The sequence below is a fragment of the Thalassophryne amazonica genome, chromosome 7 (assembly GCF_902500255.1).
Source record: "Thalassophryne amazonica chromosome 7, fThaAma1.1, whole genome shotgun sequence".
NCBI classification, from domain to species: Eukaryota; Metazoa; Chordata; class Actinopteri; order Batrachoidiformes; family Batrachoididae; genus Thalassophryne; species Thalassophryne amazonica.
Window position 1 is genome coordinate 115,261,186 of NC_047109.1, and position 14,005 is coordinate 115,275,190.

At 39.6% G+C, this 14,005-nt stretch overlaps 1 protein-coding gene across 1 annotated transcript in view; it reads right to left on the reverse strand.

Annotated features, from left to right (window-relative positions):
* The window catches only part of LOC117514799 (zinc finger protein 236-like), a 240,910-nt gene that overhangs the window by 174,922 nt on the left and 51,983 nt on the right, over positions 1-14,005 (reverse strand). Inside the window, exons 7-11 of the mRNA XM_034175391.1 lie at positions 7,790-7,912; positions 6,479-6,652; positions 4,001-4,163; positions 371-643; positions 67-270 (exon numbers count right to left, since the gene is read on the reverse strand). Coding sequence (XP_034031282.1) covers positions 67-270; positions 371-643; positions 4,001-4,163; positions 6,479-6,652; positions 7,790-7,912 — 937 coding nt within the window. The remainder of the gene's footprint in view (positions 1-66; positions 271-370; positions 644-4,000; positions 4,164-6,478; positions 6,653-7,789; positions 7,913-14,005) is intronic.

Consider the following 14,005-nt stretch of genomic DNA (forward strand, 5'->3'; position numbering starts at 1 on the left):
CAGCCAGGACAACACTCTATAAACTACACCACCGTGTCTGTAATGTACATAGACTCGTGCTCTTACCAAAGTCAGTGATGAGGATTGGCTCCTGCAAAGGAATGTCGGGCAGAGGGAGGTTACTTTTGGATACTTTGGTTTTGTTGGCTTTTCGTGGAAATTTGTGCTTCTTTTGCTGCAAGTTCTTGAAATGAGAGGCGATGTGCGTTTTCCTGTGGCCTGACGTACGAAAGATCTTGTCACAGTGAGGGCAAGGGAAAGGACGAACACCTGGCAAAGACCAACAGCATTAAGAGCAACACACGTTCTAAAACATACTGAATACTGAAGCCACGTCGCACAATCCTTGTACAGTCTTCCTGCTTCTCACCTGTGTGCAGCCGCATGTGCACCTTCATGCTTCCAGAAGTGGAGAAGCACTTCAGACAATACTGGCACTCGAAGGCTTTGATTCCCGTGTGCGTTTTCATATGTGCGGTGAGAGTGCTCTTGACAGCAAACGCCCTGAAACACTGTTTGCACTTGAAAGGCTTCTCGTGGGTGTGGATGCGGATGTGGCGCACAAGGTCGCTCGGTTTCTTGAATTCTTTGGAGCAGTATGGGCAGCCATGCCAGCGGATGCCGTTCTCTTCCCTGATGGAGCCTGAGGAAGACAAAGAACCCTCCAGCGTTTCTTTCTGTCAGACAGTCGACCAACTCAATAACATTTTCCTCCTCGGTAGCTGAGACAAGAGTTGAAATAAATATTATTTTCCTGACTAATCAGTCCAGATTTACTTTACTATGGTGTAGAATTTAAATTATTGTGGCTTTATTGCAGCTCATGTGGTCTGTATACAGAGAAGGGTACTGGTATCAGTTTTCAGCCTAAAAGTCAGTTTTCTGTTGGACTGCAATTCATGTATCCAGTTTTATTGGAGAAATTCACTGTCTGAATCCAAATGTGTTTCCTGTAAAATGGAGCATTTGTTCCTGACTATTAACGTAAAGCACGATAAACCACAGATGTCTCCTGGATTCTGAACATCAGCACAAAAGATGATGGAAGCTCAAGAAACCAGCGATGCAAGTACAATCTCTGCAAAGGTAAATATGGAACCGGTTACAAAAAAACAAGTGCCTCCAGTCCTACACACTGTCTGTTCTCTCTCTCTCTCTCTCTCTCCCTCTCTCTAATGGAGTAAATTGTCTTGTCCACATGGAAACAGAGGTCTTTTTCTTTGTTGTTTTCAAAAACTGTTCCATAAATACTGAACCACTTAAAGAAATATCTGCAAACACACAAAACCACTGTAAATAAATAAATGGTACTTAGTGATTTTTCCACTCAGGCTGGGATTTGAACCGAGGATCTTCTGGTCTCAAGCCCAATACCTAGACCATCACTTCCCATCCCCATCACTGGAAACGGTGTAGTATATATGCCAGGCCTGTATGTGGCGCTGTAACGCTTCCACAAAAAAAAAACCAACAAAAAAAAAACGGAGATGACAGGAGAATGCACATAAAGCTTGCATGCTGTGTACAAACACAGAAGAACATGACATCATCTTTTCACAAAAGTTACATATTGGTTATACACATGAAAATGCAAAAGTGGTGTTGTGAGATTTATCCACTCTGGGACTCGTTTGCAAAAAGTAGCATTTTCAGGCTCTAAATATGCCGGTTCTGTGTGGACGAAATGCAGATACAAAACATTTGCAGATACACCTAAACTTGTCCAAAGTCCATAAATCATTTTTTTTATTATTTTACTAGTTTGGGAGGTCTCTAGTGCAATTTTACATGCTGAAAAATAACACATTCATTATTATTAATAACAATAATTCCTCAGAAAGCCCAATGTAAGCACTTGTTATAATTAAAGCACTAAACAAAATAAATTAATAATAAAAGAATAAATGTCAAATAATAAAATGTACACTGCAACAATGTAGAAAAACCCTAAATTAAAAAAAACTAATGACACAGATAAAAGGTGTGACTTATATGTGGGTCTTTGCTCCTCCAGAGGCATTTTTAGCAGTTGCGACTTGTGCTCTAGTGTAACTAGATACAGTTATAATCATCTAGGTAACTTTTCAATATCACAAATTCTCACTACAGCTTTACTGTTGCAAAGGAAATTTTAGCAGCATTTCTTTTTATTTTGACATATTAACTTTGTAAAGGGTTAGTCACACTACGACAGACTGAGTAAACAGATTTAAATCATTTGTCTGGTCGCAAAAATCCTCTCATCCGTCAGTCTCGGGTGGATTTGAAGTGGACAACCACTAAATGTGGGTTCACATCGATTCTGGACACAAACAGAAGACCATGAATGGATAACGCACTGACAAAACTGGCATCTACCAGATGTCCACTGGTAAACTAATAAAGACCAACAGGACAAAACGGTAAAAAAACGTGCAACCACCGGGGAAGCTCTCAATCTGATGTCCACTCAAAAGTTTTGAGCATGAACCCAACATTCCGACGGACTCTCCAGACATCACCTGACACAGAACACATTTAACGAATAAGAAAAGGACTTGTACAGGACAATAATGGACAACAAAATGTCGTATCTGTTACTCATACGTTTCCTCACAGTGTGACTTCGACTTTAAGCACTAAAGTGATTGAGCTGTTGGGGTGTTGGGTTCAAACACCGGCAGCACTCAAACCTCTGAGAGCCACATTCACCTCCAAGGATCGCGTTGTTTGTTAGAAATTCTTTTTTTTTTAACCTGAGATTACGACTTAATCTGTTACTGTGAAAGGAGCAGCCAGCAACAAAACAACATGAGGAACCAGCAGCTCCTAGTGTGATGTTTCAGTTCTGGAGGTGATCTAGAATATATTCAGGAAATCCAGAAGAATGTTTGGCACAAAATGCACCGTGTGACTCAAACAGCTGTGAGAGGATGACAACGAAATTTGGTGAGCAGATGAATAATCTCAAAGAATGAGGAATTATGTTTTAAATTTGATCTGGAACATATTTTCTGGATCATATGTGGCCTCTGAGTGCATTCCAGTTGTCCTATTGATACTGCAGTATTTCTTTTTTCAGCAATTTCAGCAATTTGGAAACATGGATTTCTGTCCCATGACGTACATGTCAAAGTTGAGTATTCAGAGGTTTCATTGCATTTTAATTTATATTCTAAGGGACAACTCTGTGTGTGTGTGTGTGTGTGTGTGTGTGTGTGTGTGTGTGTGTGTGTGTGTGTGTGTGTGTGTGTGTGTGTGTGTGTGTGTGTGTGTGTGTGTGTGTGTGTGTGTGTCCCTCTCCTGTCCAAACGAATTGAGCCAAACTTGACAAACACATACTTTGACATAAGGGGAGTGAATTAAGATATTGATCACATTAGTAGCAGCAGCCGTAGCAGCAGTAGTAGTAGTAGTAGTAATAGTAGTAGTAGTAGTAGTAGTAGTAATAGTAGTAGTAGTAGTAGTAGTAGTAGTAGTAGTAGTAATAGTAGTTGTTGTTGTTTAGGGGAGAGACACGTTTGTGCTGCATCATCATCGGCAAGTGAGCCAAAAGGTTGGTGTCATACTTTTCTATTCTCTTCTTTTTCCTTTGAACTACCTCACTCTTCATTTTTGCAAGTAACCGTAGTAGTAGTAGTAGTAGTAGTAGTACTTGTTGTCTCTTTTTGAGACAGCTCCCCTAACAGTTCTCTGGAATCCGGGATAGGTGGGAGGTGATAGCTCTGTTGGTGGAGATGAAGTTTTCATCTCAGTCTCTGGATCAAACCCGCACTGGGACGGGTCACGGACTAGTTCTTAATATCAGTAAGGTTGTTAAAAAAGTGAACTTCTCCTTGAATCATTAACAGTTTTGACTTAATTATGTGGGCAAAAATATTTGTGCCATTACCAGGATTTCTTGAACCTTATGAATGACAAAAATGTGGTTTGTGCTGCTGAAAACCGTTTTAATTAAATAAATAAATAATTCTCCTGAGCACAGATATATTATTAAAATTCCTTTGTAACAACGGGCTACCTGGCATTTGTATAGGTTTCTTGAAGATACTTCTTTTCTTCTCCTTGAGTGGTCTGTCCGGACCGGGTGCTTTCTTGCCCTCAGTGCTCTGGTTCTGGGACTGAGCGGGAGCGGCGTCAGCAGCTGGCTGGACCACACTCAGCCCGCTGTTCTCCAGAGCTTGCTGCAGAAATGTAAAATGTGAGCGACACAATTAAACCTTAATAAATGCTGCTTATGTGTCCAGCGATGTTCATCAACGTGCAGACGGTTGATCTCCAGAAGTAAGTACGTGTGTGTGTGTGTGTGTGTGTGTGTGTGTGTGTGTGTGTGTGTGTGTGTGTGTGTGTGTGTGTGTGCGTGTGTGTGTGTGGCTGCGAGTGAGCGCAGAATGTTGTGAATATAAAAGTCAGTAGGAAGAGTGCAGCGGTATCAACTTCATCATTCAACTCTCAAGCAGCATATTCCTCTGTGCCTCCCACCGTCAATTCATTACTTTTCCTTTTTCCCCCTGAGCAACTCGTGCTTCCACCCCACTGTTCTGTCACCGAAAGAGAAAAATGGCTGAACAGACGATTTGGTTTCAACAGTGTGTCATTGTTGGTGCTTTTCAGTCATCACTGGGAAGAACAAAAAATAAATTCCAAAGCTTGTGTTTACCCTTTTCATGTTTCTCTCTGCAAAATAATAAATTCATACTGAGAGACCCTTAGTCTCAATTCTAATAATTTTCACAGCCTTGGTTTGGCATCAGAGAAAACATCAGTTTGGTTTTGGGATCCAAATTGAGTTGTTACTGTGTGTGGATTTCTGTATTTGTGTTTTCTTGTGTCTTCCCTGTGAGTGGGTGTGCAGGTAGATTTTATTTTGATTTCTTTGCAACACAAAACAGAACAACAAATGATCATTGATAAATTGATTATCATAATTGATAAAATAACCAAAAAGGTGGATGTTGAAAAGATGATTTTATAACACCTACTCACGTAGTAGATATCTCACTTACTGTATAACAAGTTGGGCCCAAGAAAATCCAACAACGTTAAGACCCTTGGAGTCCCTGTACAAAAGGGCTCTTAAAATCCTTGATCAAAAAAAAAGCATTCAATATCACCATTGTCATATATTGAGCAAATACGCCTTACTCAGCTTTGAAAATTTTATCTATCTCCATGAGGTTCAAATGGTATACAAAATAGTCCATAATCAAGCTCCGCCACCTCTCAAGAACTTCATTCACCTGTCCTCTGATACAACAACAAGGGTAACAAGAGCAACCAGTCGGAGGCAGTGTACCATTCCCAAATGTAAGACTGCATTTGCACAGTCAACGTTTTCTTACAGAGCCACAAAGAAGTGGAACATATTATGAGAAGAAATAAAAACACAACCAGACTTTAAGACATTTTCTGTAAAGGTAAAATCATGGCTCCTTCAAAACCAAAGATGCAGGCACTAAATATATAGCACTGCTAAAGGTAACATTGAACATGTGTAATAAGTGTTCTTATTTTACATAGGATTTGAGAGATGAGATGAACTGTATGAATGGTGAATATCTTTTATAAGTGTTTTGATATTGTACAGTAATTGAGAGGCTTAGATGAATTTATAAATGTCTTGATAATTTTGCTGTTTTGATGCTGCATGATATGAGTGACAGGGATGAATTATGAATGATTGTTTTAAACGTTTCTGATATGGCACAATATTTTAGAGATGAATGACATAAGAATGAATTTAATATTATATATTTTATGAATTTAGTATTACATATTTTGTAGGTGTTGTTTGTGATGTATTTAATAGCCCTATGTGTATCCCCCTGACCCTCAAGGACTACAGATGGAAATTAGCTGTTGCAGCTATAATATGGTACAAACATCTCTGCTCAATGGGCATAATGTAAATGTATGCTGTCCTTGCACAAATAAATGAAATGAAATGAATTACTCCATTTTTGAACAACCTTTTAAAACTGTAAATGAATGGAAGTGCTGAGACCAATCACCAGCAGTACTTTTTTAAGTAAGTTACAAACTGTTCAGTCTGTATTTAAAGGGGAGCTATGCAACATTTTTACCTTAAGCCTAATGTTTTCAGGTAGTTTTATAATGTTAACAAACCCCTTTGAAGTGATGCTTTGGTTTGACAGTTCATGGTATAGAATTAAGTTCTGTATGGGCCCCTGACGCCTGTCGGTACTGCTGCTTAGCTTAAGATTTTGTAGTGTGAAGCAAATGAGTCTACAACTTCCCCTGGACAGGACGCTACGCCATTGCAGGTTACTTCATCAGCTAATGCCAGTATCTATTTATAGCATTAATGCAGATAAACTGTCATCCAATGACACAGACAGGTTGCATGACTGGGAATTAAACCCAGGTTTATGTATTTCTAGATACTGATAGCCTGACTCCAATCCATTGAGCTACTTTACAGAGTGAGTAACTCAGCAGGTTAAGATTTACATTATTGAGACTAATAATTGTCGCCCACCTGTAGGATGTCTTGATTTATAGCCGTTTCCATGGCAATAGCTGGTTCCGGAGGTTGAGGCTGCGTGGTCTCACTGCTGACCTGTTCCGACAGCTCCAGAAGTTGCTGAATTACATCAGTCACTCCTTCACCACCATCTGATCCTCCATTAGCTTGTCCTGTATTGTCTGTCTCCTATGTGGAAGAACAGAAAAGGGATCAAAAGATACAAGATGAGGACCAAAGTAGAAAAGGAGTATTTACAACAGTATTTGACAATAGTCCATGAGTTCTAAATTGACACTTTTTCTAAATGATGATCCTCTGTTTGCTGGTTCTACAGTACATGGAGTTGAGCAATGACATGGCCAACCACTAATGTTGTATTCAAGTCCATCTCCTCTGAGGCCAAGGTTGAGTCCGAGTCATGGGTCTCCAAAACCAAGGCCAAGGAAGTGTCTCAACAACTCGAGGGCAAAGCATCCAAGTCCAAGGCACAGTATGATAAAAGGCAATCGTAGTTGCTGTGGCCTCTTTCCAGAAATATGTGTGTAATTCAAGACATAACCAAGTGAGTCAGACGTGGCCTTATACAAACGTTCGTGTACTTACATGCTGATGCAATGAGCTGGGATCACAGACATTAACACATCGCCTGGGTGAAGGAATATAATAATGTTTGAGTAGTGACAACGCTGTTTCTAAACATTTTTACACATTAGAACTTGTAAACGTAGCATAGCATGTGTCTATGTGTGTGGAGTACTGTGGTGACTACAAACATGCCTAGGCCATCGTGCCCTATGTGTTAAATTACCATAACAGGTGCTTTATCGTTTGGTGGGAGGTAAACAGTTTAAAAATCTCTAAAAACAAGTGACCTCAAACCGGCCTCGGCTTATTCTTCAAGGCCGGACAAGACTGAGGCCAAAGCTAAGACCGAGTCATGACACAGAGAAGGTGAAGCTGGTCTCCAGACCTCCAACACTGCCAAGTGCATGTTGTAAAAGTGCTGGAGTTATAAAAAATAAACTTAATTTTCAGGATTATTGATGCTTTGCTTTTGTTAGTAACAGAACTGTAGTTTTTCTTTTTATTTCAGTACATTTAACATTAGAAAATGAAGTTCAGTCAATGTCAGATATTTTGGTATTTTTACTCAACTGATAATGTACACTTGTGCTTGACTCATTTTAGACAAGATATTTTCTTGCAAGATACCTGTGCTTTTACACATTTGTGTCTGTCGGGTACTTTATCCGTCATGGCACATATTCAAAATGTTGATAAACTGCTGGTGGTATTTTTTTGTCCTGTGTTCGGTTGTCTTACCGAAGTGCCAGAGTGCACCTCAATCACAGTGATGTGCATCTTGCTGATGTGAGCATTCAGACTACCCAGCTTCTTAAACACACAGCTGCAGTCCATGCATGGGTACAACGGAACCCCTTTAGTCTGGAAGAGCACACAGAACACATACGTTAGTCTAGAGTACCGTCAACATGCACAAGCTTTCTTGTTGAAGCCTCCATCCTATGACCTCGTGCTCATCACTAAGTTTCTCAAAACTACATTTCTCCAAGTCACACTCTCTCAAGGCTTCATAGCAGCAGCACCAAAACAAACAAACAAAAAAAAGCTGAAGAGGAGATGCCAACCATGTAATCAGTACAGTGGTCCCTTGTTTATCGCGGGAGTTACGTTCTAAAAATAACCCGCAATAGGCGAAATCCGTGAAGTAGTCAGTGTTATTTTTTTACAATTATTATAGATGTTTTAAGGCTGTAAAACCCCTCACTACACACTTTATGCACTTTTCTCAAACAGGCATTAACATTTTCTCACTTTTCTCTCCTGTGTAAACACTCTTTTTTTCTTCTGGGCGAGAAGATTATAAACAGACACACGCAGAACACAATGCGCGTGCTCTCCCTTTGCTCACTGCCTCCAAGGGTACGGATGCAGAACCCGCAAAGAATCCAAGTCATGGCCACAGAGCTCTGCGGCTGTGATTACCAAGACCATGCAGCAGGCGCTGCGGATTTTTCCGCAAGAAGTCTATCCTTGCGGGCTGGCGGAGCGCTCCGCATCAAAACAGCGAGCATAGTCTCTGGACCTGTTGCCAGAGTTGTCCGCAGCTTGCACAGCAGATGGGGGGGGCCGTGTGAGTGGCCCAATGCGGCATTTACCGAGTCCGCAGAATCAGTAAGCGCATCGGAGGCAGTGAGAACAATCACGGTGATGCCGACCGGTGCCGCGACCAGCACGCCTGATAAGTACGCATTGCTGTTAAAAAAAAAAAAGAAGCATGCAAAACTGCACTAAAAAAAAATCTGCAAAACTGCGAGGCCGAGAAAGGTGAACCGCGTTATAGCAAGGGACCACTGTACTGTATTTTCTGGAGTATAAGTCACAGGATTTTTCTACTACGAGTACTTTGGGATGTCCTGTGACTTGTACTCTGCTGCAAGTTATATACACTGAAATATCATGCTGTTATCAAAAATCTATAGAGAGCTTTTCAAGGAAAAAACACACTAATCAACAGAAACTCCAGTAATAAAAGTACACCAGAAGAGTGTAGAATCCCAAAATTAAAGGGATGATTAAAAAAAAATATAATGGACTAATGATTTTATTGTACACTGTGAGCCAGCAATCCCTGATAATCTGCATCAAATAACATCCAGTATGTTGACCATCAAATGTTTATTTCTATAATCTTGCTAATTCTGGAATTTAATAGACCTTATATTAAGTACCAACACACACTGAAGTGTGCACATGTGCTACTTTAAAAAGCATGCTTATTAAGGGTCTGCTCCATTCTCTGCCTCTGACCAAGGCAACGTCTCTATATCTGGAGTTGGTCCCTGGGCGCCGGACTGTGGCTTCACACTGCCCCTAGTGGTTGGATTGTCTCTAACTGTAATTAGGATGGTTAAATGCAGAGGACAAATTTCGTTGGATGTATGAACACTGACAACAAAGGAATTTCTTATTATTATTATTATAATTACACTGAGCCCCTGTCGGTTGTTAAACCCGCCCCCAGGGAAACACACCATTAAAACGTGCGTTCCACATACAGAAAAAAGATGTGACATGTATTCTGATGACATTTATACTCCAGAAAATGTCTTTTTAAAAAATTTTAAAAATTACATTTACTGACATAAATATGCACACGTGTACATACATAAGGACTTCCTCCACGTTACTAGATATTTCTAATGACATTTTCACCGACTCCCAGAGACAAGAAATGGGAGGGCATTTTTTGGACAGTTCACTCACTTGGCATAAATGTTTTATTATTGCTGTTAACAGCTCACCCTGCATCCCACAATCAAGTGCTATGTTTTGGTTTTTTTTCAGGACAACCTATACTTTCAGAATATATATGTTACAGTGGTGTTTTTATAAGTGTAATAAGGGTTTACAATCAGAAATAAGAAAGGAAAAAATAAAGCGAAAAATAATTTTCACACACATTTATTCAAAACACACAGCAGACTATAATAAACAACTATTTTGACACTTTATAAAGGCAGTTTGGGGTCTTGTACAAAGAGGATTTACAAAATAAATGTTCTAACAATAAACACAAATGCACATTTTGAACAATATATACAAAATGGTCCATGCGTTTTGTTTGTCTTTATGCCACATCTCAAAGCAATTTCTGTCTGCTATTACACAAAGGCTTACAACACAAACTTTTTAATTCTATGGAGTTGACTCCCCCTTGGATTGCTTGCAGTGATACTCTTTGGTCGACCACGTGAGGTTGTATGAGACCCTCTTATGCTGATCACTTCATTCATATGTGCAACGCTGCGCTTTTACACATGGAGCCAGCAGCCAGAGGGCTGTTCAAACAGCATTCACATTCCAAAGAGTATCATATCACTGCTCCTAAAAATCTTTGGGATACCATGTGAGACTGCTCTGCCCTACAATTGGATATTGTAAAAACCATGTGACGGTGAACCAATTCCGATTAGACACTCACATTGCGCACGTCATCACACAGCTTCTATGAGGAGTACAAACATAGTGGACAACTGGTTTGAAAGTCCGCGGAGTTCACTTTTTAGCAAAAAAAAAAAGGTTTCTATCTCATATCATTAAAAAGTTATTTATAATTTAGTAAAACTTGTGCTCAGCCGTTGTATACGAAGGCATCGGCCCAAGAACCCAATTTTAGGGTTTCAGGTTGCTCCATACCATTACATTGTTTAGCCAGTGACACTGTTTATGTTCGAACTCAATATTACACCAATTTAGGTTTTTTTTTAATTTCAATAATTTTGTCCAAAGTGAAAAGTTGAACCCAAAACCATCTCAAAATACAGCCCAAGTTGAAAAATCCTAGAGATCCCTTTTAAGTGCTCGTAAAGGTAATTTATCGATGCATTTACAAGAACGATTCTTTTAAAAAAAGAAACTCACAGTTGACTCACTGACATTATATTTGGCTCAAAGGTGTTTTCTCTGATTGCTTCATGGAGCTCTGTTGATTATGTTTTCCATTCTCAACATATCTGCAAACACAGTTTCTGAGACCAATTAAATGCTTTTAAAATTCCCCATGAATGCTGATTTCATTCATGTTCCACATCAGTGCAAACAGCAAAGTGCAAGCTTATTATCAGTCAAAGTGCGACGTTGTTCTACTCATATACACACACTTTCTGATAAAAACTAATCAACTAAAGGGTATAAAGGACTCTTTGACCTTTAATTTTTCATAGCAGCTCAATATATTGTCTCAACGTGGTCACAACTTACGTAACCCAACAATTTATGACATGTATCCAAAATGATGACTGTGCTGACCTCATATGTATGTGTTTTTCATGAAATACTCTGCAATTAGTGCTGGCGGGCTCTTATTAATCAATCTTGGATGAACCGCTGTGAGCAACACTTATAATGATGAGGTGCATTATGCAAATGGCCCGGCTGTTTGGATTTCCAGATGGAATTCAATCAACTGGCACCATCTTGGGCTTTTAGCATTGAATGTACAATCACGTTATCAGGGAGAAAACAAAAACAACAACAAAAAACATTTCATTTGACTCACACCTATTTTGTTTAAATCCGGGCATTTCTTAAGCGGAACAAGATGAAGTGAAAGATAAGAAGACAGACGGTGCAAAATCCAGCCGGCATGAACTGTAAATGTAATACAACAGAGTCTAATGTGATGCTTTTGTGTCAATCCTTCATATATATATATATATATATATATATATATATATATATATATATATATATATATATATATATATATATATATAAACAGTCATTTTATATTTTTTCACATGTACCTTTAAAGCTGTACAGCCTTTAGAGTTTTTAAGATCCAAAGTCATAAAAACAATTTTCCTTGCACAACTATAATTTATTCATGAGCGTGAATTTTGATCAACATCACATTATGAATCCTTTATTTACAACCCCAATTCCAATGAAGTTGGGATGGAGTGTAAAATGTAAATAAAAACAGAATACAATAATTTGCAAATCCTCTTCAACCTATATTCAAATGACTACACCACAAAGACAAGATATTTAATGTTCAAACTGATAAACTTTATTGTTTTTGTGCAAATATTTGCTCATTTTGAAATGGATGCCTGCAACATGTTTCAAAAAAGCTGGGGCAGTGGTATGTTTACCACTGTGTTACATCACCTTTCCTTCTAACAACACTCAATAAGCGTTTGGGAACTGAGGACACTAACTATTGAAGCTTTGTAAGTGGAATTCTTTCCCATTCTTGCTTGATGTACGACTTCAGTTGTTCAACAGTCCGGGGTCTCTGTTGTCGTATTTTGCACTTCATAATGTGCCACACATTTTCAATGGGCGACAGGTCTGGACTGCAGGCAGGCCAGTCTTGTACCCTCACTCTTTTACTATGAAGCCACGCTGTTGTAACACGTACAGAATGTGTCTTGGCATTGTCTTGCTGAAATAAGCAGGGACGTCCCTGAAAAAGACGTTGCTTGGATGGCAGCATGTGTTGCTCCAAAACCTGGATGTACCTTTCAGCATTGATGGTGCCATCACAGATGTGTAAGTTGCCCATGCCATTGGCACTAACACCCCCCCCATACCATCACAGATGCTGGCTTTTGAACTTTGCGCTGGTAACAATCTGGATGGTCGTTTACCTCTTTTGTCTGGAGGACACGATGTCCATGATTTCCAAAGACAATTTGAAATGTAGACTCATCAGACCACAGCACACTTTTCCACTTTGCGTCTGTCCATTTCAAATGAGCTCGGGCCCAAAGAAGGCGGCGGCGTTTCTGGATGTTGTTGATGTTTGGCTTTCGCTTTGCATGGTAGAGCTTTAACTTGCACTTGTAGATGTAGCGACAAACTGTGTTAACTGACAATGGTTTTCTGAAGTGTTCCTGAGCCCATGCGGTAAGATCCTTTACACAATGATGTCGATTTTTAATGCAGTGCTGCCTGAGGGATCAAAGATCACGGACATTCAATGTTGGTTTTCAGCCTTGCCGCTTACATGCAGAAAGTTCTCCAGATTCTCTGAATCTTCTGATTATATTCTGGACTGTAGATGATGGAATCCCTAAATTCCTTGCAATTGAACATTGAGAAACATTGTTCTTAAACTGTTGGACTATTTTTTCATGCAACTGTTCACAAAGTGGTGATCCTCACCCCATCTTTGCTTGTGAATGGCTGAGCCTTTTGGGGATGCTCCTTTTATACCCAATCATGACACTCACCTATTTCTGATTAGGTGTTCTTTGAGCATTCATCAACTTTCCTACTCTTTTATGAAATGTGTTGCAGGCATTCATTTTCAATTTCAACAATAAAGTTTATCAGTTTGAACATTAAATATCTTGTCTTAGTGGTATATTCAATTGAATATAGGTTAAAAAGGATTTGCAAATCATTGTATTCTGTTTTTATTTACATTTTACACAATGTCCCAACTTCACTGGAATTGGGGTTGTAAATACTGTCTGGAAGCAATTTAAAATTTTGACCCCTGATGGGTCAAAATTCAATCAATCAGACACCATGGCAAACATTTGGTAGCGATGTCATACATCACATGGGGGGCTTCACCCGGTCTGTGTAAGGATGCTGGGAAGGACACGGTGCCGACTGATCAGAGGAAAGAAAGGCAGTATGATGTCAGCTGACTGCTCGCTTGAACAACAAAAAGCAAGATGGCAGAAAGCACGCTGAAACAATTTCTGACTAATCTGATATAATCTGTGCAGATTGGGGATAATCTTAACTAAAAGTAAGTGAAAGTGGACAAGTAGGTAAAACAGGCATTAATCGTGACCTACTGTTCACTGAGCAGATGCATAACTCAGCGACATGGGGTGTCCAGCCAGTACATTCTGAGTGCCAGTCCCAAGGCCGGAGAAATGAGTAGGGTTCTGTCAGGAAGGGAATTCAGCGTAAAATAAGACAAAAAAAAAAGATGCAGGGTACAAATCAAATTTCCATAAAGGATCGGTCGAGGCCCGGGTTAACAATGGC